General features: G+C 39.7%; 1 protein-coding gene across 5 annotated transcripts in view; it reads left to right on the top strand.

The window, feature by feature from the left end:
• Positions 1 to 23,261, top strand: part of USP24 (ubiquitin specific peptidase 24) — a 61,717-nt gene that overhangs the window by 25,431 nt on the left and 13,025 nt on the right. For all 5 annotated transcript variants that reach the window (XR_005627670.1, XR_005627669.1, XR_005627668.1 and 2 more), the window contains exons 16-51: positions 1,113 to 1,220; positions 1,820 to 1,969; positions 2,601 to 2,732; positions 3,272 to 3,383; positions 3,596 to 3,672; positions 4,523 to 4,663; positions 4,818 to 4,871; positions 5,048 to 5,163; positions 5,845 to 5,911; positions 6,080 to 6,190; positions 6,570 to 6,668; positions 6,746 to 6,916; positions 7,515 to 7,600; positions 7,740 to 7,833; positions 8,095 to 8,250; positions 10,213 to 10,310; positions 11,035 to 11,130; positions 11,439 to 11,667; positions 12,529 to 12,688; positions 12,957 to 13,112; positions 13,649 to 13,719; positions 14,466 to 14,626; positions 15,034 to 15,095; positions 15,438 to 15,629; positions 15,874 to 15,991; positions 17,309 to 17,453; positions 18,191 to 18,310; positions 18,539 to 18,664; positions 18,865 to 18,963; positions 19,156 to 19,238; positions 19,449 to 19,590; positions 19,914 to 20,033; positions 20,536 to 20,759; positions 21,185 to 21,309; positions 21,889 to 22,030; positions 22,924 to 23,074. Coding sequence is in view for 2 of the 5 variants with exons in the window: in XM_039711340.1 (XP_039567274.1) it covers positions 1,113 to 1,220; positions 1,820 to 1,969; positions 2,601 to 2,732; positions 3,272 to 3,383; positions 3,596 to 3,672; positions 4,523 to 4,663; positions 4,818 to 4,871; positions 5,048 to 5,163; positions 5,845 to 5,911; positions 6,080 to 6,190; positions 6,570 to 6,668; positions 6,746 to 6,916; positions 7,515 to 7,600; positions 7,740 to 7,833; positions 8,095 to 8,250; positions 10,213 to 10,310; positions 11,035 to 11,130; positions 11,439 to 11,667; positions 12,529 to 12,688; positions 12,957 to 13,112; positions 13,649 to 13,719; positions 14,466 to 14,626; positions 15,034 to 15,095; positions 15,438 to 15,629; positions 15,874 to 15,991; positions 17,309 to 17,453; positions 18,191 to 18,310; positions 18,539 to 18,664; positions 18,865 to 18,963; positions 19,156 to 19,238; positions 19,449 to 19,590; positions 19,914 to 20,033; positions 20,536 to 20,759; positions 21,185 to 21,309; positions 21,889 to 22,030; positions 22,924 to 23,074 (4,494 nt within the window). In the remaining 3 variants the exon portion in view is untranslated. The remainder of the gene's footprint in view (positions 1 to 1,112; positions 1,221 to 1,819; positions 1,970 to 2,600; positions 2,733 to 3,271; positions 3,384 to 3,595; positions 3,673 to 4,522; positions 4,664 to 4,817; positions 4,872 to 5,047; positions 5,164 to 5,844; positions 5,912 to 6,079; positions 6,191 to 6,569; positions 6,669 to 6,745; positions 6,917 to 7,514; positions 7,601 to 7,739; positions 7,834 to 8,094; positions 8,251 to 10,212; positions 10,311 to 11,034; positions 11,131 to 11,438; positions 11,668 to 12,528; positions 12,689 to 12,956; positions 13,113 to 13,648; positions 13,720 to 14,465; positions 14,627 to 15,033; positions 15,096 to 15,437; positions 15,630 to 15,873; positions 15,992 to 17,308; positions 17,454 to 18,190; positions 18,311 to 18,538; positions 18,665 to 18,864; positions 18,964 to 19,155; positions 19,239 to 19,448; positions 19,591 to 19,913; positions 20,034 to 20,535; positions 20,760 to 21,184; positions 21,310 to 21,888; positions 22,031 to 22,923; positions 23,075 to 23,261) is intronic.

Genomic DNA, 23,261 nt, shown 5'->3' with positions numbered 1-23,261 from the left:
GATACTGATCACACTTCTGTGTGTGTGTGTGTGTTTGTGTTCATAAATATGAATTTCAAATCTTAGCTTCTCAATGTCTGTGAAAGTTGTAGGTTTTTTTTCTTTTGGATCTTCTCTTATGCTTTCCTAATCTCATTCCTTTTAATTATATTCTGGCAAGGTCTTTTACAGAGGTGCTGCAGTGGGAAACACTAACAAAAGCTGTGATTGTAAACTAGAAGGGATTGGGGTAAATATACAGCAGAGCTCTAAAATACACGGTGTTCTTATTCCCCTTCATTGGGGAAATGAAGACATAAACTGGGAGGGAATGTAATGTCAAGGCAGCTTCCTCCAATTTGTGAGAGAGTCTTCAGTGGAGAGCTCTGTTATGGTTAGGTTCCTTCAATCTCTCTGAGTGTGTAGGTGGTATTTGGGTGTTGTCAGTATTTAAACCAGGCATCACTTCTCTGAACAAGCAACCTCAGTACTGGTCTGTGTGGTCAAACTTTACAGAAAATGAAGCCTCCCAGAAAAGTGATGAGCAGTTCTAAAAATGAGGTAGGAGGGTTATTCTTTGTAGGATCTCTTTCAAAATGCAGCTTAAGTATCCTTTGCTTCCTATCAGGGAGCTGCTTGCAGCACCAATCAGAAATTTCTTGTTTCTTAAGCCTCACTAGTATTTGAAATGCTTTCTTCTGTTGCTCTTCCTTTAGCAGTAAGTAACGTCATTTGACTGGATTTGCCCTTTTATGCCCTTTTAGACCTGTTTCATCTCCCTTAATTGAGGAAGGTGGTGGTTATCATCTCTCCCTGGTGCAACTGAGCTCTTTTTCGCCACTTAATTTGCATGTTCTCTAGCAAGGAGCTGGCACTTTGGGCTTCATCATAGGGATAGCAAAATGGCATATGTGTGTATCAAGGAACTTGTTGTAGAAAGTGAAGAAGAGCACTTTGAGTGTGTTTGAAAAGAGAGCAGGAACAAGTACCTGAAGCCAGCAGAGGTGGTAGCTGTTCTTTTGAAACAGCAGCCTTAACAGATATCATTAGGCTTCCAGAAGTCTGAGAGGAAGGTTAATCTGTTGTTGAGCACATACCACATGTGTAATTGTTTTTACCTTTCCTGCTACCAGTCGTCCCAGCACAATAATCCTCAGTTTGTGTGGGTGGTGCCAGCCCTGCGTCAGCTCCACGAAATCACGCGTTCATTCATTAAGCAAACTTACCAAAAACAAGACAAGGTAAGGCTCTATGCTGACAAGACTGTTGAAGCTATTGTTCTGTCTGTGTATCTCAGCCAAACATGGAAGTTTGAATTTAGAAAAAAAACATAGCTAATAAACAATTTAAAAAGTACTTCAGTGATGTAGCATAAACAAACTGTTGGAGTAGAGGTGCTGTGCTGTCCCTTTGAGTGTGTGTGTGTATGTATAAATCTGTTTGCTGTGTCAGGACTAATTTGTTTTATTCTCAGCTTTTTGTAGAATAATTAACAGGCATGTTTGTGTTAAGAAATGAACAATGGCTAATGTTTAGACCAACAGCTTTGTAATTGAATTGACATTGACTCTGGGAAAACAGACTAAACTACCAGCAATCATGTGTGCTGTAGAGTGGCTGTGTGGAGGTGTGGGACTTTGCAATCTGCTGCACTTGTGTTTCAGCACATGCTGAAAACACCAACATCAGGGGGGTTGGGTGTTTGGAAGGGGAACAGCTGACTCTGAGTGGGGGTACATGACTCCTCCTGGTGTCTGTAGAAGAGCAAATTGCTGTACGCACATCCATGTTTAACTATCGTTTTAAAACCATCTTTTCTCTCTTTTATTTTATTGCCAAGAGCATTATTCAAGATTTAAAGAAAAACTTTGAAATAGTGAAGTTGGTGACAGGAAGCTTAATATCCTGTCACCGTTTGGCTGCATCTGTGGCAGGCCCAGGAGGGCTGGTGGGAGCAACACTGGTGGATGGCCGATACACTTACCGGGAGGTACTGGAATTCTTTCCCTTCTTTACCATTTTTGAAATTCACTGGTGAATAGTTATTTCTAGCTCTACTACTTATATATGAAGTTGTTGTACCATTGTTGTTATAGAGAAGAAAGCTGTGTAAACGTTACACAAAATTACAGAATTCCTTAGCAAAATCTCTACCTGGTAAAAAGTAGATCTCCCCATCCTAGGATCTGTTGTTGCCAAGCCTGTGCAGCTTCCAGCTTCTTCACCAGCTTCAGTTCCTGGTGGAGATGATACCCTTGAGTGTGTTGTGAAGCTCTTAATACCTGCAACAGATTTGCTAATTAGCACATAGAAGCCACACACACAAATAGCAGTTTGTTGCTAATCCTTTGATAATTATTTTTTCCACGCTAGTTTTGACTTAGTGTCAAATAATATCACCACCAGCAAAGTAAGAGCAAATCCAAGGAGACTTCAGTGTTTGTTTTCAGAAAGGTAGCCACAAAGATTTAAAATAGAAATAAATCTCACAAACAGTTTCTGTTTCCAGGCTTTTCATAGTGTACTGCTGTTTGACAACTAAATTTGCAAAAAAAAAATGCTCAGAGTACTTGTTTCATAAAGGAAAGTCTTAAGCTTGAGTTTTGTTTCCTCTTTCTCAGTATTTGGAGGCACATCTAAAATTTTTGGCATTTTTTCTGCAAGAAGCCACCCTTTATTTGGGCTGGAATCGTGCCAGGGAGATCTGGGAATGCCTTGTAACTGGCCAAGATGTTTGTGAGTTGGACCGAGAGGTAAGAGAAACTTGAAAAGTTGGTTTCTGTGGTTGCAGAAGGAATTTTAATGATCATGGGCAGCATGTGTGTTTGTTGAGACATGTGGAGTGTGAGTAGCAAACACATACTAGTCATGCATTTTATGCTTTGTGTAGGCTGCAGCAGCCACTGTTAGGAGTTCACTTATGGCCAGGATGCTTTTTTAACATTGACAAACATTTAACATTTTTTGTTAACAATTGACAAAATTTGACTGGAAGAGGGACATTGGCTGGGAGATGAGTTGAAGATGCTGGTTTGAAAAGGGGTACCTGGAGGTTGGTGCAGACACAAGGATACATTCATTATTTAGGTGAAAGATGCCTGTCAGGTACCATAAAGCTGCAATGCAGCCTCCATAACATGTGAGGCTACCAGCAGATGAGATTTTGAACCTCTTGCTGTAGATAAAACTTTTGCAAGATGAGTTACTGTGGTATCTGACATAGTTTGCTGTATAAAACTAAAATATTTGATGTGACAATGGGGTAAAAATTATGTCTGCCTTTCATTCACAGATGTGCTTTGAGTGGTTTACAAAAGGGCAGCATGATCTGGAGAGTGATGTGCAGCAACAGCTCTTCAAAGAGAAAATTCTTAAACTGGAATCATATGAAATTACTATGAATGGTAAGAAAAAATATACCAGAAATTTGCTTCCTAAGCCTTCAAATCAAACATCTAACCCATTCTACAAATCAGTGCAATAAAGGGGTCTATCATTTTGAGCTTTATTAGTTAAAGAGGGAAAAGTTCATCTCCTGTATTTGATAACTTTACTTTTTAAACAAAGAAACAAAGTCTGACCAGCTTAAAAAATCTGCACCATTTTTCACTTTCAGGTTTTAGTTTATTTAAGACATTCTTTGAAAATGTGAACCTGTGTGACCATCGACTGAAGAGGCAAGGAACTCAACTGGTGAGTGTGCTCTGGCAACTTTGTTCCTGTGTCCTCTTAGGGACAGGAGGAGGTGAGACAAGGATTGGGTAGCAGCTGTTTGACATGGTCATGTTTGTATTAAGGTCCAGATTGTCCTTGTAGCACTAACATTGTTAAATTCTGAAGCTAAAATTTTGACAACTTCAGCAGTTAAAATTCAGCAATGGAAAGCTGGAAGCTGGTTTGTAGCTTGTAAAACTTTGCAGGAGGAAGGGCTGAACTATTTTTTTAAAATAAACATGAATTCTAGTGTGCATTTTTTTCTTCTCCCTAGCAGGGAGAGTCTTTTTTGAAATTATTTTTTATTTTTCTTCTTTCCATGGGAGTTAGACTTAACATATTTAAATTCCAACCTACTATAATTTGTAACTCTGATCCTTCAGTGGTTTTGTTAAATTAATGGTTATATGTTAAGTAGTTTTGTGTAGGCATTTTAGATCTTTATCACAGAGAACTTACTTCAAATGCAGAATTTTTTGCCAAGTATCATAGCAGGTTTTGTGATGGTTTATTGTGTGCTTAGATACCATGTTGACTTTTCCATTCTAGATTAAATTTCTCCATGCTTTTAATTTTTTTAATTTTTCAGTTGGCTTGACTGAGATTGTTCTTTGGAACTTGTTTATCCACCAGTAAACAATTCTTTTTCATGTATAAATACACAAATCTGCAGCAGTTGGTTTAACTTTGCACTATGCCAAAGTTTGGCAGCATGTTGGAAAATAAAATTTTTAAGTTTTAATGAAAATGTGCTTTTCCAACACTTTTGTCCCTGTGGTTCTTGTGTAAGAAATCTAGTCATGTTTCACTGTTGTTCTTCCTTGTGTAGAGCGTAGAAAAACTGGAGTTAATAGGAATGGATTTCATTTGGAAAATTGCAATGGAGTCACCAGATGAAGAAATTGCCAATGAAGCTATTCAACTGATAATAAATTACAGCTATATTAATCTAACTCCCAGATTGAAAAAGGTAGGCATATATTTGTACATAATTGTGCTTTGACAGTCATAAAGTCTTGGTACTCTGCATGTTCAGCTGTGTGATTTGTTGGCTTCTGTCAGTTTATGAGTAGCTCCCATGATTTAAGTGTAAGTTCTAATTAATTTATACATTTTATCTTTAGGATTCAGTTTCACTGCACAAGAAGTTCATTGCTGATTGCTACACACGATTAGAGGTAAAGGACAAATTTTAATTATTCTCATGCCTACATCTTTTTGGTTCTGTTTCTTAGAATAAGAATACTTGTCTATGATAGTTCAATTTAATGAAAAAAATTCTTTCCACAAATATTTTTTGTCCTCTGAGCTTTCCAGGACATCCTGACTGTCTCTTGCTCTGCTCTTGTTGCAGGCAGCCAGCTCTGCGCTCGGCGGTCCAACATTAACACATGCTGTCACCAGAGCTACAAAAATGCTCACAGCAACTGCCATGCCTACAGTGGCAACATCAGTTCAGTCTCCTTACAGGTAGGCCAGCCTCTCAAGGAAAAAATATGACAGTAGACATTTGCTCCCAGCTGCTTCCCACAAGATTTTGAGTGCTAATTGAAATTCTCAGTAGTTGATAGTTGTACATTCTGGTGGTTCCTCAGCTGAATATTCCAATTGCTGTGCAACAGGAGTTCCAGAGATTTTTGAAAAAACTGTGTTTAAAAACAAAACAAGGAAACAAAGAAAACCAAAGCCAAATAGACATTAAAAAACCCCAAAACAACGGGTCAAAACCAAAAAAACCACCCTACCTCAAGCCCCCCAAAACCAACCAACCAAAACAAAAAACCCCACAGGTTATTACCAGCCTATTAATCATATAATATTTCTGAGGCAGTGGGATTTAGGTGTGGTCCTTCTTAAATTAGGAGAGAAAAGGTGGTTTTTCCAGCCTCGAGCTTAATTTAATCATACCTGAATATGAGTAACTTAAATATAGGAGCATAGGGTGGGACCTTTAGAAACACCAATCTTCTTCTGAAGCTGGCAACATCTCAAGCAGTACAACATAAGCCTCTTTTCCTAGTTCATTTCTGCTGAATTAACTCCAAGTTTAAGGAGGTGCCTTCAAAACCAGACAATTCATGGTAGTTACCCGTGGGCGTTGGAAATGAACCTGCAAGACAAGTTACTCTTGTTTTCAATGTTTATCTTTAGGTCAACCAAACTTGTAATAATTGAGAGACTGCTGCTGTTGGCAGAGCGTTATGTGATAACAATAGAGGTAAGATGTGTAATTTCCTACTAGGCAAGGCTAAGAAAACAACTTCCAATTTTATTAAAAACCAGTAAAAGTTATTAAAACATGCAATTCTAGTTACCCACCATCACAGAAATGTCTTTGTCTTTGTTTTCAAGAGTGATGTTCACTGTCATCCTTCTCTTCCTCTAGGACCTTTACTCTGTTCCCCGAACTATTCTACCTCATGGTGCCTCTTTCCATGGACATCTTTTAACCCTTAATGTTACATATGAGTCTACCAAAGATACCTTCACCATAGAGGTAGGTGTGCCCAGCCTGTGTGTGCCATGGACTGTTGGTTATGTAGCCACTCTTGGTGGGTTTTATGCCTGGACTGAATAGAGTAAGATGGTTATAAAGATTCCAGTCAACTTGAAAACTCTTCTTGAAAATGTTAAAAATATGTATATAAAAGTGTTTGTGGATCAAATGTATTTTTGTCATTAAATTCCAGGATGGGAAAAATCAGGTTTTTGCTCACTGTGGGTGTTGGAGCATTTCTGTGCTGTCCTATCCTGACATTCTTATGAACAATACTTTTACCACCCCATGCAGGAAGACTCTTTCAGAAGATTTTAATTTTTCTTGGCATTTACTGCTCGAGCAGACTTACTGAAGCAGTGTTGTTTTAATTTCACAGGCTCATAGCAATGAAACTGTAGGAAGTGTCAGGTGGAAGATAGCAAAGATGTTGAATTCACCTGTGGAAAATATACAGATATTTGCCAATGACAGCCTGGTATGTTAACTACAAAGAATTCCCCTTCTTTATGAATGAGTCTTTTCCAGAACTAAACAATAAATATTTTCTTGCAGCTAACAGTAAACAAAGATCAGAAGCTACTCCACCAGCTGGGCTTCTCTGATGAACAAATCCTTACAGTAAAAACATCAGGAAGTGGGACTCCATCAGGGAGCTCTGCAGATTCCTCAACCAGCTCCAGCAACAGCAGCAGTGTATTTAGTTCATCCTATGCAATGGAACAGGTACAGCAGAAAATTACCTGAAACCTTCCCTCAGATTTTTCCTGAAGCAGGGATAGATGGGGGAGAGAGTAGGAGCTCCAGTAAGATCTTCCTGTCTTTAGTAATCTGGTTTTGCTTTCAAGCTGCCATTGAACCAATTTATCTAAGCACACAATTGCCTTGTGCAAGGAGGTTGGGTTTTATAATCTGTGCTCTGTCACCTATGGTAGCCAGCTTGGTGTTTATTCATCTCTGCAGGGATTTTTAAACAAATAGGACCCATCTGATTTAATTTTGAGACTGTTTATTTGTTGAGGGTAGAGATTTCCACATTTTCACTACTGAAAAGCTGTAGTATGAAAGTAAACTAAGAAGTTCAACTGGCATGTTCAGAGCACTCGATCTTCTTTGTATTTTGCTTGTCATAACAGCTGACTTCAAAAATTGACTGTAAAAAGGGAAATGAAATTATGTAAATGTTGTCTCAGCCTAGAAAGTAGCTGGGGTTTCTGTGGGTCAGGTTGGCACCTGGGCCATTTGCTTCAGTGAAGAGCTCTGTTAAATTTACTTGTAACAGAGAAGTGAGAAAAAGACCTTTGTATTTCTGCTCAATTCTCAGGAGAAATCCCTCCCTGGAGTCGTCATGGCTCTCGTGTGTAATGTGTTTGATATGCTTTACCAGCTTGCCAACCTGGAGGAGCCAAGGTAAGCCAGTTAAATGGTTACTAAATGTTAAAGAATTGCTCCCAGTGCCCAGTTTGAATATTCTGCTGTGTGCAGGCATCCACCAGGCCAGTGTGGCTGAGCCCTTGTTTTATATATGTAACTTGTGATTTCTTTTCAGGATAACGCTGCGAGTGAGGAAACTTCTGCTCCTGATTCCCACTGACCCAGCTATTCAGGAGGCTCTTGATCAGCTTGATTCCCTGGGAAGGAAGGTATGGATTAAATAACTGATCATGGTGAGCTACACAAAGGATTTTACTGCCAGGTTCCTTAAATTCCTTGTCAGATTATTATACACAGAGGGTTTGAAACTACAGCAAAATAATGTTCATGTTAAGTCAGTGTTCATTACTGACTTATTTCCAAACAGCCAGAGAGGAGAGGGTTATTACAGGGGTTGTAAGAAATGGATTCCCAATTACAGCAAAACAGAGGAGTCTCAAAATATTTCTTCTGTGGCTTTTTCCTCCTAGAAAACACTGCTTTCAGAATCCAGTTCTCAGTCCTCAAAATCCCCATCCTTGTCTTCAAAACACCAACATCAGCCCAGTGCCAGTTCAATACTAGAAAGCCTTTTCAGATCTTTTGCTCCAGGCATGTCCACATTCAGAGTGCTCTACAATTTAGAGGTAAGAAAACAAATTTGCTTTTTTCTGTGATTCTGGGCAGCAAGGGTTAAGTATTTCTAGGTTTTTTGGGCAGGAGTCCACTGTGACGGGGTCATTATGAAAACTGCAAATATTGTGACACAGTCTGCTTTTATGCATGTGGTAAATTTTACACAGAATGAAAGGGACAGAAAATTTCCTTTCAGAGACTTTACTGAGAAACCAGGCCCTTCTTTGTGTGATTTGCAAGGTGGAAGAAGTGTTCTCCTACATTCTTCAGCCAAAATTGTGAAATACAGGGCCTGGATAGAGCCCTGTAAAGATCCTTTCCTAGAGTTCAGAGAATGGATTTTAAGAATTACAGGAGTTCAGCTGGTGTTGTTGGTAGGACACAGTAACCTGCACAGTAAAACCTGGACAGTGTTTAGTTCTACTTGCAGGTCCCACTGTTTATAAGGACCCATGACAAATGTGATTTGAACAACTTGAGGTTGGAGGACCAATTGCCAACTGCTTCCAGAACATTAGACAAAATTATTCTCTTTCCTTCATGATGTGTGCCAAGATTACTGTAGGAATTTTCTTGTGGTTGCTTCCCTTTAGGTTTCCACAGTTTAATGTTAGCTCTTCATCTTCCTACACTGTCATCACACTCCTTCCTTAGGATTCCCCCTTTTCTGTACAGCTGGAGTGAAAGATACATGATTATGTCTTTGGAATATGTTGACAAGTTCTACAACTCAAAGCAAATGGTTTAGGGTGTCTTGTTGAGCTGACAGGTTATATAGCAGTAGGATGGGACAGTTATCTGCTGCTTCTGTGCCAGAGAAAAGAATAAAAGCAAGTAATAAATTGCTTGCTTTTCTGGCAAGGGATGAGAAGTAATAAATTGGATTAGATTTATGTGAGAGATTATATGAGTGGACTTGTTCCTCAACGCCAGTCAAGCCAATTGGAAGATGGTTTTTCTCAGGAAAAGGAATATGTGCTTTTCTATCCCCTCAGCTGGTTATCTGGTGAAAAGATGAAAACCACTCTGAGCTGCTTTCTGAAAAAAATGTGCACAGGAAATTTGCAGAACATATGAAAGAGATGAAAATTGAATGTTGCAGATGTCCAGGGCGTGATAAGATTTCATGCCTGGAACTGTGTAAAACATTCTTCTGATCTGTGAACCTGAAAGGGATGTATTTTGTTTGCAGCATTGTTGACTGTACATGCCAAGGAGACTTTTCAAGAAAGAGAATAATATCTGTGGGGGTTTTTGGGATTTTGGGAGGGCCCAGGGTTTATTTGGTTGATGGTTTTGGGATTTCTGTGGGGGTTTTTTTTGGTGGGTTGGTTTGTTTGGGTGTTGGGTTTTTTCAATGTCTTGATCTGAAACTAATTATAAACATGAATGTGACTGACCCACAGAGACCACAGACTTCCTTCTGGCTGTGTTTCTGAGTGTATTTGTACTCTGAAATTTAGTGCTGATTTAAAACAGGAGGGATGATAGAATGGTGATGTTCATAAAGCCTCTAGAATTACCTGAGCCATCTTTTACAAAGAAACACCAAAACAATAGTAGTACAATTATATTTCAGAAGGTGTGACTAATAAGTAAGCCATCTGTAGGATGTTCTGTGGGGAACTGTGAATTGAAAATCCAGAACCAAAAAGAATTTGGGCTTCTAAGAAGCACCAAGTGAACCAGAATATGACATTCCATGTACTTCATCCATTCCCTTAACATGTAAACTGCAGTGAGAATAAAATACTTTGATTCAGAATAAACATCTGTAGTTACTGTGGTTGTTCTAAATATTTGAGCTTTATTGAGTATATGAGATTTCTCTTACTGACTACAGTTTTGTGTAAGTGTATTAATTGCTTCATTTGTAGTGGATTTTTTTTCTGCTACACTTTTCAAACTTCACCAGGTAAAGAACACTAAGAGGGGTGGTAGTTTACATCTGCTTATTTATTTTTTTATTGTAGGTGCTGAGCTCCAAGCTGATGCCAACTGCAGATGATGAAATGGCAAGAAACTGTGCCAAGTCTTTCTGTGAAAATTTCCTCAGAGCAGGAGGTTTGAGGTTAGATTTCAAAACCTTGACTCAATTTGTAGCACTCATTTAGTTAGCAGTTGTGTGGTTTCCTATTTCCATACTGTAGCACACTAATAATCCTGTCAGCTTCTTTTTCTGAGAAAAAAATCCACCCAAGGCTGTTTCACCACTGTCCAGTAGCTGTCATATTTAAGAGAGTACATGTTGTTAAACCTCAAAATCAAGTTAGGCACAAATAAGCTTGTGAAATGTAGCTTGTACTAAAGTAGTTGATACTTGGGTAGTTTGTGACAATTAAGTGTTTCAATTCAAATTTGCAAGAGTGTACATTGCACTCTACTCGTGTAGACACCAGTGGACATTTTAAGCAGTCAAAGTCTAGGCCATGCACGGGGAACCAAATTAAATTTGTAATTACAGTCTTGAAAATTCATTCTCTTCAGATAAGAGTTGAGGCACAGTGTGAGTGGTTTGGAAGACCTGACAATACTGATTGTGTGAGATTTCTCAAGTATTCTTTGCTCTTGTGTCCAGTTCTATCCATGACACTCCTCTGCCCAAGAGATCTTGAAGCATTTTCCAGCAGGAGCAGAAAGCTTCCATCTGTAGCTATAAAAGGAGAAAATGAGGGTGTTGGCCTCCAAGTCAGTTTGAACTGGGACTCAGCTGAATGGATAGGAGGAAGGAAAGATAGACATAAATTAATTGAAACATTTCCAAATGGAGTCTGTCTTATCGATTTGTTTTTAAGTTTGGTGGTGAATGTGATGCAGAGAGATTCCATCCCATCAGAGGTGGACTATGAAACAAGACAAGGAGTCTATTCCATCTGCCTGCAGCTTGCAAGGTATGTAATTGCTTATAATTAGAGAAAGTGCTGCTTTTTTGGCTTTTAGCATGCAGCTTTTAATATTTAAGATTAATTGGTACTTTGAGTTCTGTTTCATTCACTCTGCGAGCATTCAAATACAAGCCTGATGTTTTTACTTTGTGAGTGCAGGTTCTTGTTGGTTGGGCAGACAGTGCCCATGATGTTTTTACTCTGTGCATGCAGGTTCTTGCTGGCTGGGCAGACAGTGCCCGTGATGTTTTTACTCTGCATGCAGGTTCTTGGTTGGGCAGACAATGCCCATGATGTTTTCACTCTGCATGCAGGTTCTTGCTGGTTGGGCAGACAATGCCCACTCTGCTGGATGAGGATTTCATCAAGGATGGGGTGGAGGCTCTGTCCTCGCGGCCCTTCCGCAACGTGAGCCGGCAGGCGAGCAGGCAGATGTCCATCTGTGGCACTCCTGAGAAGTCCTCCTACCGCCAGCTCTCCGTGTCTGACAGATCCTCCATCAGGGTAGAGGAAATCATCCCAGCTGCAAGAGTTGCCATACAAGTAAGGAGGTGTTGGATGGTTCTGATGTGGCAGTGTCATCCCCAATGACAGCTGCATAACTCTGAGATTTTTAATCAGTCTTTTATTCAGGTTTTTGCCCTGGCTCCACTTAAAAGCCTCTGAAAATCTTGACCATCGGTGTATCTTACAGTCTTGATCTGAATTTTACCATATTCTCATAAATTATTTTAGCACTACAAAGGGAAGCAGTACCCCCAAAAGTGCTTGCAAGATATAGATGTACACAGAAGTCTTACTGTGATTTATCTTCAGTCACACTTAACTCTTAAGATCTTACTCTTGTTAATTTTCTGTGAATTGAAAGGAGAAGGTTCCTGCTTCAACTTGTGGCTTTATAATCCAAGACACTTTGAATTAGAAAGAATTGGACATGCTTTTTCCAAATAGCTCATTAAAAATTAAATTTGCTTGATGGTATTGTGGAGAAAAAGGATTTTTTTTTTTATTTCAGTACCTTATAAAATGTTGTTTGAAAACCCATTCAGTCCAGTTGAAAGAAACTTTATAGTTAATGTGACAAGTGTGCTGTGTTAGGTTGTTGGGCAGTGCTTCCCAAATGGATTGAACGATTGAAATCAGCATGCCTGCCTGCAGATAGGTGGCAAGGGTATCTATCCTCGTGGGGAATTAAAAAATTAATTACTTCTCCTAAGATAGCAACACCAATCTCTCAATGGGAACAAAGAGACTCTTGAATCCTTGAACCTGTATAGAGAAGAAAGCAGAAAACAAATGTAAATGTCACTTCGACACGATCCAGAAGATACATTCCTCTCATCCCTGTGGTTAACAAGGATTGTTGAATATCACAGAAGTGACTGCTGTTTCTTGTTCCTCCAGACCATGGAGGTGAATGATTTCACCTCCACAGTGGCTTGTTTCATGCGCCTCTCGTGGGCTGCTGCTGCAGGACGCCTGGACCTCGTGGGAAGCAGTCAGCCCATCAAAGAGAGCAACACTCTCTTCCCTGCTGGGATTAGAAACAGACTTAGCAGCTCAGGTGGGTTAACTGTGTCCCTAAACCAGTCTAAAAGCATTTAGTTTAATTTTAGCTGAGCACTTTGAAGCTGAATTCATTGGATATTCATCCTCTTGGGTCTCCCGCAGCTTGGGACATTATACAACTAAATTACAAAAAATCTAAGCAAATTTATGTATATTCATCAGGCATTCAGAGAAGTTTTTAAATTGCAGAGAACTGACCAAAAGCTGAAAACACCTGAGTAAAATTTAATGAATTACAGCATTTGTTCTTTTTTTTAATGCAGGAAGTAACTGCAGTTCAGGAAGCGAAGGGGAGCCCACGGCGCTGCACGCTGGGATCTGTGTGAGGCAGCAGTCTGTGTCCACCAAAGATGCTCTCATTGCTGGGGAAGCCTTGTCTCTCTTAGTAACCTGCCTTCAGCTACGTAGTCAGCAGCTAGGTATGGAAAAAAATTGGATTATTCACTGTTTGGAGTATAAGCCAGGTGGGATGAGGCTTTGGGATACAGTCAAGTGAAAAAAAAAAAAAAAGAGAAACTTGTAACTGAGATAGCTCAAGCTAAAAACACAACATTTCATTAAAAATTACAGGGATTTTTTTTCCAGGACTGAAATAAGGCATGTAGTGCTATGCTTCGGTGAAATGTTTTGGGAAAGCTGACTTGCTGCCAGAATATAAATATTTGCACTGCCTTTGAAGTCTGTAATTTTGTAAGTGCTGCTGTTTGCACAGCTCCTGTTCAGTATCTGAGTCTTTGTGTACAGGAAGTGTAAACACTGGTGGTGCAGGAAGGCAAGGAAAATGCTGTTATATCATGGTGGCAGCCACTGCAGAGGGAAGGAGATCAGGAAATAGCCTTTACTGCTTTTCAGTATTGATGCCCTCTAGGTCCCGTGGTATTTTAATGCAAGACTGTAACTGACTTATTTAAAAATATTATTTTTAATACAATAGCCTGATACTCTTATGTTCCAGGATCTTTTTACAATTTGCCTTGTGTTGCTGATTTCATCATTGATATTCTGCTTGGATCACCAAGTGCTGAGGTGAGGGTCTTCCTCTAAAAATTTTCTAAAGCCTCCTTCTGAAATGTGCATGTTTTGATAATTTCCTATGGTCTGAACATAAAATTGTTTATTGCAAGTATTCCCACAGATTAATATTTGAATAAATAACCTTTGTATAATTGTTGGTAATTCCAGTATCTGGTGATAGTTTGATAGAAAATGCTGTAGTATTACATTTTCTAGGCTTGTTTCATCTATGAGATGCACGGGACTGTGCTGTGATTAGTCTGAAGAAAATAGTCACATTTTGGTGACACAAATTCTGTAAAACTAGTACTTTAGGGAAGGTTTCAAGTAACTTCGATTTGGGTAAAATTTGATGGATACTTCTGAAATTTTGAAAATTTATTCCAAGTGTCAGAACCCTCATAAAATTCATTCTTTTTGATTTAAGATTATCTTGGATATCCTAAAATATATTGACTTTTGTGCTTACTTCATTTCATCATGTGTCATCTATTTATTTTGCATGAAGTCATTGCATCTCACCCCTTTATCTGCATTTATAATTTGTGTTTATCAGAGGTTTTCACTCGGGGTTGAACAGGGTTTGTTACATTCCTAGAAACCCTGGCTGGTGGGTGCAGAGCTCATAGCCTGGTTTGCACCATTGCAATATCCTTTTTTTTTTTCTGTTAGATTTCTAACTTAACAGGAGTGTGGGGATTTTTTACAACCTTTGAGGTTATTGGCTGGTGTTTGCCAATGACAATGATCTGTTGCAGATTCGTCGTGTTGCCTGTGACCAGCTGTACACCCTTAGCCAGACAGACACATCAGCTCACCCAGATGTACAAAAGCCAAACCAGTTCCTCCTGAGCGTTGTTCTTGGGGCCCAGCTGCCTCTTTGGTCACCAACCAGCATCATGAGAGGAATCAACCAGAGGTAAGGCACATGTGTGTTTATTGAGGAAGAAAATCTGACACGTTTTGAAATGAGCAGCACTGTGGGAGCTCTAGGAAAAAGGGATTAGCACTTGGCAAGTGTTGGAGGTAGACATGCTGCAATTTCTAGAGGAGTAACTGAGAAGTTAAAGCGTGTTGTTGTTTTATTGTCAACTGATAACTAGAATTGCTATGAGGTGAGGGAAGAAACAAAGATTAAATATGATTCCTAACATTCAGAAGTAGCTGTTGGGAAGGAATATTTATTTAAAGCTGCAGCATGCAGAAGCACACCTAGATGGTTATGCTGCTTTGAGTTTGATGGACAGAGCACACAGACTTTAAAGACAGCTGGTTAGAGAAAATTTGATTTTAAGGAAACCTTTCTTCTATTTCTATCTGTTTCAGACTTTTGTCCCAGTGTACAGAATATTTTGACCTGAGATGTCAATTACTGGATGACCTGACATGTAAGTATGTGCAGACAGCTGATTCCTTCATTCTGATGGCAGCTTCCAAGCTGTAGAAAAGATGCAGAATTGCCTGAAGAAGGGGATTACTACACCTTGAGCTCAGAGGGACCTGCCATTGTGCTGACTGTCCTGTGGTAGTGCCTGGCATGGTCTATTCTTGGCATTGGGTAGCTGCAGAGCAGCTCATTCCTTCTGGAACTGAGCTCCCTGATGGAAGGTTTGATACACATGGGGGCAAAACTAGACCATTACCAAACTGTTTGAAATTATTTGTATTTCTATTCTGCATTTCCAAAGCTGCTAATTTTTACTGTATTGCTTTTTTTATTTTCTTTGCAGCATCAGAAATGGAGCAGCTGAAGATAAGCCCAGCTGCCATGTTAGAAGATGAGATCACTTGGCTGGACAATTTCGAGCCCAACCGCACGGCCGAGTGTGAGACTAGTGAGGCTGATAACATCCTCTTAGCAGGACACCTGAGGCTCATCAAGACTCTCCTTTCACTCTGTGGGGCAGAGAAGGAAATGGTTGGTGAGTATTCCTCTTTAAATTGGCTAGACTGCAGTGAATTCTGCATTAACACGTGACTAGACAGTCATGTGAAGACATCAGTAGAAGTGATACAGAGCTATGAGGACTGGTTATAGCAGTGCCTTTAATATTTGATAAAACATTTGTTGATGTGGTGCTATGAAGTGGTTTTGTTGTTATCAATCACCTTTTTGGCATTTGCAGTGATACTGTAAGTATTTAACAGTAGATTGCTGTGTTTCAGGTTCGTCTTTGATTAAGCCATTGTTGGATGATTTCCTGTTCCGAGCATCCAGGATCATTCTGAACAGCCATTCCCCAGCAGGCAGTGCTGCAATCAGTCAGCAAGACTTCCACCCAAAGTAAAATCTCTTTTTTTTTTTTTTTTTAATGTTGAGTTTTGTCTTCAATGTCATGAATGCAGATGTTAGTATTAAATCCTACAGACAGACAGTAGGATACCAGTGGTGGAGCATTTCTCCAGTTTTCTACACTTCCTACATAAATGCCCAAATAGCATTTTATACATTTTTGTGTGATCCAATATCCTTGCATTTCTGTACTTCAAAGTCCGTGCTTTGTTAGATCAATGATGAACTTCAGGCACAACTGAGTGCTGATTTCCTAAGTCCAAAGAATATTCCTTTAGCTTGTTACTGCTTGGGAAGTTGACTAAATTGGAGCATGAGCAGGAAATTAACTTCCCATGCTCCTTGTAAAAGAGAATCTCAGAAGTTCCACTACTTTCTTTTTCCCTTCTCCCTACCTATTTTGTAAAAAAACTAACACAAAGCAAGTCTCCTTGCACCTGAAAAAGCTGATACAGCCCAGAATAGATCAACTGGAGAGAAGAGTGGGCTTTTCCTTCCTGTCACAGCTGTTCTGGCCATACAGTATCTGAAGGGGTGGGTGTAAATTAGCTCATGTGGATTTCTGAGCTAATGCAGCTGGATTGTTTGTGTTGCACTGAGTAGTTGGTGTCAGATCAGGCAAATCCTCACTGCCTTTCCACAAACCCACAAGAAAGTTCCAGTGGAGCGTTTAACAACCCCTGAAATGAATGGGACTTGATCCACCTTAGTGTTTGGCTCCAGCTTTGCTCCATTGCAGTTCATCCCAAGCATGATCTTCTGTTTGCCTAGAGTAAATAAAGCCTTTGGCCTTCAGAAGAAAGGGCTGCTGTACTGAATGACTACTGAAAAGAGCTGGGTTGGGAGGGTTTTTGGTCTAGCTCAGGTCTAAGCTCATCTCTTGTAGCATGGATGTTGTCTGGTCTAGCTCTTCCCAAGTTTCCCTCCCTGTAAAAAAATCATTTTGTCTCCATCAGTGTTACATGATGGAATATCTGTCTGTTTGTCCTCAGACATGCAACCAGTTCTGTCTTCTTTTAGAGCACCTCCTTTTCCTTGCTACTGAATGTTAGCAAGTGTATCCATGTCAGTAAAGGAGGCTGGTTGAAGGAGTATTCCTCTTGCTACTCTTCTCATTGGATTCTTCCCCATTCTCCTACCCCAAGAAAGAAAAAAAAAATAGCACTCTGCAGTCCCTCAGGAGTGTTTAATGACTCAAAGTGTTCTTTAGAACATTAATTGTTGCCTGTTCTGAGTAATACAGCTTTCTGGAATTAGAAATAATTGAGTCATCTAGCCAGTAGACCTCAGCTGTGGTTTTCTTTCCAGGTGCAGCACAGCAGACAGCAGATTAGCTGCTTATGAGGTGCTGGTAATGCTGGCTGATAGCTCACCCTCCAATCTCCAGCTGATTACCAAGGAGCTGCTTTCCATGCACCACCAGTGTGACCCTGCGCTCACCAAGGAGTTTGATGTAAGCAAGAAGCTTTTTTTTGTTTGTGTTAGCATGGTTTGGAGTGCTGGGCATGGTTTACTTTGTTGCTTCATTCATGAGATTTCCATGGTCTTCAGTTTAAAATGCCACAATGCAGCTAAGGGGAAATGCAGATACATTTGATCTTCCTCAGAAGCAGATACTCCAGTGTGTCTTTGTCTGTTATTATCTGAGTATCACAAGTAAGAATTTGTGATATTTCCTAAATATCACAGATTTTACTTATTATTACATTTTAGGCCATTAAATATTAACATGTTGCACAGTGTTGTGCAACGAGTTAAATATTTAAATGACTGAATACAGTGATCTTGCAGTTTTTCAGAATTTATATTCCTGGTTTTCCATTAAATTGTTCTTAAGAGCTCACATACAAGGGAGTGTGGTTTTAAACTGAAAGAGAGTAGTTTTAGGTTGTATATCAGGAAGAAACTCTTTCCTGTGAGGGTGGGGAGGTCCTGGCACAGGTTGTCCAGAGAAGCTGTGGCTGCCCCATCCCTGGAGGTGCCCAAGGCCAGGCTGGATGAGGCTTGGAGCAACCTGGGATAGTGGAAGGTGTCCTTGCCATGGCAGGAGTGGAGCTGGATTAAGGTCCCTTCCACCTCAAACCATGCTGTGATTCTACAATACAAAGGTGGTTATAAAAGCTGTAGAATGTTGTTGGAGTCTCATGTTTTTTATAAGTTATTTGGACAAAATTGTGTTTGTCATTCTAGTACCTTCCACCTGTGGACAGTCGCTCCATTTCTGGATTTGTGGGACTGAAGAATGGTGGTGCTACTTGTTACATGAATGCTGTTTTCCAGCAGCTGTACATGCAGCCTGGTCTCCCAGAGGTAATTAGTTCAGCATCCAATAAAATCCTCTTTCTGGAATTACTTTCACTTGAACCACTTCATCTTAGCACCATTTGTAAACAAATTGTAAAATGAGAAGTCAACTGTGTGTGTATAAATATGCACAATAAATACATAAATTTTAAGTTGTAGTGCTGTGGGCCATGACAGCTTATAGTAATGATTTTTCCAAAAACCAGTTTAATAAGGTTATTTGTTTCCTTCCAGGCCTTGCTTTCCATTGATGATGATACTGACAATCCTGATGACAATGTGTTCTATCAAGTTCAGTCTCTTTTTGGTCATTTGATGGAAAGCAAGCTACAGTATTATGTACCTGAGAACTTTTGGAAGGTATTGTATCCTTTTGTTTAGAATCTAAAGCTTTTCTACTTAAAAAGTAATGATTTATTCAGCCTTTTTCAATTGCAGAATTTATAAAGTGAGCTCTAATTAAAGAAAAAAAAACAAACATGTGAAAAATATATTTATATTCTTAGTGCTATGTATCTATGAAACAACCATCTTTTAACGTATACTTACATTTTGTATAGATTTTCAAGATGTGGAATAAGGAACTTTATGTTAGAGAGCAACAGGATGCTTATGAGTTCTTCACCAGTCTTATAGATCAAATGGATGAGTACCTCAAGGTAAAAACCTCAGCAATTTCTTTTTTGATTCCTTTTTTCTCTTTTTGCTTTGATCTTTATTAAAGAAGGCAGAGAGCCATTTAGCTTATTTTATAATCTGCACAGTATTCAAGAGTTTAAAATTCCTATTGATTTCTTGGTCTTCCACCCTGCAATATATCCAACTGATGTCTAACTTTACACCTCCAACAGAAAATAGGAAGAGACCAAATATTTAAGAATACTTTTCAAGGAATCTTCTCTGATCAGAAGATCTGCAAGGACTGTCCTCACAGGTAATGTCACATTGAGTGCATCAGTTACCAAGTTACGTGCTCCCAGAACTATTAAAATATGTAGGTCAAAGTAGCACTGGAAAGTAGATAAATGCCCCTGTGAGCATCACAGCTTTGATAGCTGTGGGGCCAATGCAATATTCTTTCCTAAACATCTGTCTTGTTCCTACCAGTTGGGTAAATCCTAATCTGTTTTCTTCTTGAATTTAGGTATGAGCGTGAGGAAGCCTTCATGGCTCTCAACCTTGGTGTGACTTCATGTCAAAGCCTGGAAATATCACTGGATCAGTTTGTTAGAGGAGAGGTTCTGGAAGGAAGCAATGCATACTACTGTGAAAAGTGCAAAGAAAAGGTATTGATTCTTCATTTTTGTGAAAGAATCAATGTGCAGTTTGATGTTTTCTAAGCATTACATGGTCATGGAAACCATGCTTAGATGCTGCTCACTCTTACTACATTGAAGGCAGGAGGTTCAATGCCCCTAACTCACGTTCTGAACTAAAAATTTGGAGGGATGGCAGGATGGGAAAGTTTTGTGTAACACATTGAGACATATCCCAGTCATCCTGTGGACACCCTGCTGCCCATGGCTGGATTTTCACTGTGAGTCTCTAGAAGGATGCTGCAGATGGCCTGGGGTATCAGATAGAGGTGATATTCTTGTTTCTTTTCAAGAGAACTACAGTGAAGCGCACCTGCATTAAGGTTTTACCCAGCCTGCTGGTGATTCACCTGATGAGATTTGGCTTTGACTGGGAGAGTGGCCGTTCTATTAAATACGATGAGCAAATAAGGGTAAGAAAACTTTGCTTTATGGTGCCTTCCCCAGATACTTTGTGTAGTGGGCTCTCATTCTTCCTATTCATTTTTCCTTCTTTTCCCCACATTTTGATGCAAGGATTTTGAGTATGTGGTACACTTACAGCAACAGCATGGTAGTGACTTTGTGTAGTGGACTCTCATTCTTCCTATTCATTTTTCCTTCTTTTCCCCACATTTTTAGCAGAGATTTTGATTATGTGCTACACTTACAACATGGTAGTTCTACAGAAAATAAATGTTTTTCCTTAGAGCTTTCCTTGTTTGCAACATTCTCGGGGTCCTTTCAGAAAGCAAGGCAAAAAACCTCCTTAAAGAGAGTTTGTTGTTTAACATCTGTGTAACAAGCATAAGTTGAAGTTCCATATTTTCCTTTGGTGTTCCCAATGTGGGAAGTATTGATGCCATTCTCATAAAATTATCAGAAGCGTGTACACACTGTAATGTCTTGATTAATCCAAAATATCTCTTCAAACAGTTTCCCTGGATGCTGAACATGGAACCTTACACTGTGTCAGGGATGGCTCGTCAGGACTCGTCCTCAGAAGTGGGGGAAAACGGCAGGAACACAGACCAGGGAGGAGGAGGAGGCTCCCCAAGGAAGAAGGTTGCCCCTACAGAAAACTACGAGCTCGTTGGTGTGATTGTCCACAGTGGCCAGGCTCATGCAGGGCACTACTACTCCTTCATCAAGGACAGGAGGTAACGGGCAAGAAGGTTCGTGGGGGAGGTTTCAGAGCTGTCTAAAGGCTTCTTGTTCTGGGAAGGTGCATGGAGCCATCCAGAGCTCTTCTGGAACCACTCTTCCCTTTCTCAGTACCTGTCATGAGGCAATGACACAGTGATATGGGACATCACAGAATAAAATTCTCATTAATTCTTAATGTACCTTATATTGCTGTTTGAGGGCTTCCTGACTTGCAGGTGCTGTGCTTCTCATAGTTTTAATCAAGGTTATTTTTTAGAATGCAGCTTTGACATCAATTGAACTAAGCTCTCTTCTTACTGTCAAAACAAATGTGAGTTCAGGTTTGTCACTTCCAGGCTGTTCAGGATGGTTTGTTTTTTTACTGAGACAAATCAACTAACTTTGTTTCTGTTGTGTTTCTGTTCTGTTTTGATCACAGAGGATGTGGAAAAGGAAAGTGGTATAAATTTAATGACACCGTTGTTGAAGAATTTGATTTGACTGATGAAACCCTGGAATATGAATGTTTTGGTGGAGAGTATAGACCTAAAGTCTATGATCAATGTAAGCAGAAGTACAGACTGATTTACAGTAGCTTCATATTTCATACTGATTTCAGTAGCAGCAGAGCTTAGTCCATTATAGGTACTTTGAGTTACTTGGACTAATGCTCCTTCAGAACCATTTTTTCCCTAAAGCCTTCCCTTTACTGAAGGACAGAACAGCTTGTGTATGGTCTAATATGAATTGAGCCATATTCACTGTTATGCACCACTTTGCAGACTCAATAGTAGAGATTGAAAAGTAAAATGGCACCTTGTTAATATAGTTAAAAAAAAAACAACCAAACATAAAACAGCCCTTATTTTAGGCTAGTGAGAATGACTTCATGGAACACTGTGTGGCATCATATTGTTGAACTTTCCAGTGTTTTAAGGAATTTATTCCAAGCACATTTCCAATATTCACCTGTTTCATAACTCAGACACTTTTACTCACTGACACAGACTGATGTTTTGATCTGACAAATTTATACTGCTGCAGTTCACATTACTTCAGTACCCTCAGTTTTGCTTCTATATAGGAAATGGGAAAGATACTAAACCTTGAAGGGCCTTCATGGGCTGCCTTTTGTCCCCACAGCAAATCCCTACCCCGACGTGCGCCGGCGCTACTGGAATGCCTACATGCTGTTCTACCAGAGAGTGTCCGACCAGAACTCCCCTGTGCTGCCAAAGAAAAGCAGAGTCAGTGTCGTGCGTCAGGAAGCTGAGGACCTCTCCTTGTAAGTTCCTCTTGTATCCATCAAGGCTTCTCTCATATTGATACCTAGACCTCTCTCTGTTGGAATACCAGGCTCTTTCTTGCTCCAAGATCAGGGCAAATAAAATTCAGGAGGCATTGGTTTTGAAGTCTCACTCTGAAGTTTATTATCCTTATCTGTTACAAACTCAGGAGATGTGAGCTCTTTCTGAGTGGATAAAGTGAGATAAAATGGTGTCTATTCCAGGCTATTTGAATCCCAATTATCTAATAAAAAGTTGAAATCTATATTACTTATGTTTCTAACCCAATTACGATCACCCGAAACCCGCAACACGGACATCTTTCACCCAATTAGAGAAAATCACCCAGATTTGTGAAAAAGAAGGAAGAAGAAGGTGCAAAAAAAGACAACTAACCCACACCCAAAATTCTCCATCTTGGCTCCCATATATCACCATATACTAAAATCCCAAATCTAAGTTCTTTCACTCTGTGAGATCACACAATGCTATCCAAACTACACACACACTGTTTCTGTGCTATCACTCCATTTTTGAAGCCTTCTCCAAGGTCTCAGGTCAAACAAGGTGTTTACTTGAGGGTTGGCACCCTTAAATTCAGAAAGCTCAAAGTTTTCAGCCATCAGAGTTCCGTCTCTCCACAACTAAGAATTGAGTAATTACTGTCCAGCAAAGCAATGTATTGACCCTTCTGTTGTTTTGGGTTGGTTTTTAAGCTGCTTGTTTATTTACCATTATTGCAGCAAGTTCAAGCTGACTGACAGCCTCAAGAAATATTCAGGCTGTCTTCAAAACTGCCATAAGATCACTCTGGCTGCAATGGTATTTTATACCTAAACTATAGATTTGTTGTAGGATTTTTTTATTCACCTTCAGCTTGTTTATATTTCAGATCTGCTCCCTCTTCACCAGAAATTTCACCCCAGTCATCACCTCGACCCCACAGGCCCAACAGTGACCGTCTGTCCATCTTGACCAAGCTGGTTCGAAAAGGAGAAAAAAAGGGGCTCTTTGTAGAGAAAATGCCTGTGAGGATATATCAGGTAAAGCACACTGAAAAGTGGCAACTAAATTCTGCTCATGTAAAATTTGAGCACATAGTGAGAGAAACATGGTAACCATTAAAGGTTATCTCAAAGTAATTCCCTTGTAGGAAAACAAAAAAGCAATTCTGGATTCTGACATAAAGTTCCTAACAAGCTCTTTAGTGATGCTTGTTTTAAGTTTCTC

This window comes from Passer montanus, unplaced genomic scaffold (assembly GCF_014805655.1).
Source record: "Passer montanus isolate IOZ18808 unplaced genomic scaffold, ASM1480565v1 scaffold25, whole genome shotgun sequence".
Lineage (NCBI taxonomy): Eukaryota > Metazoa > Chordata > Aves > Passeriformes > Passeridae > Passer > Passer montanus.
This window is presented reverse-complemented; position numbering and strand designations above follow the sequence as displayed.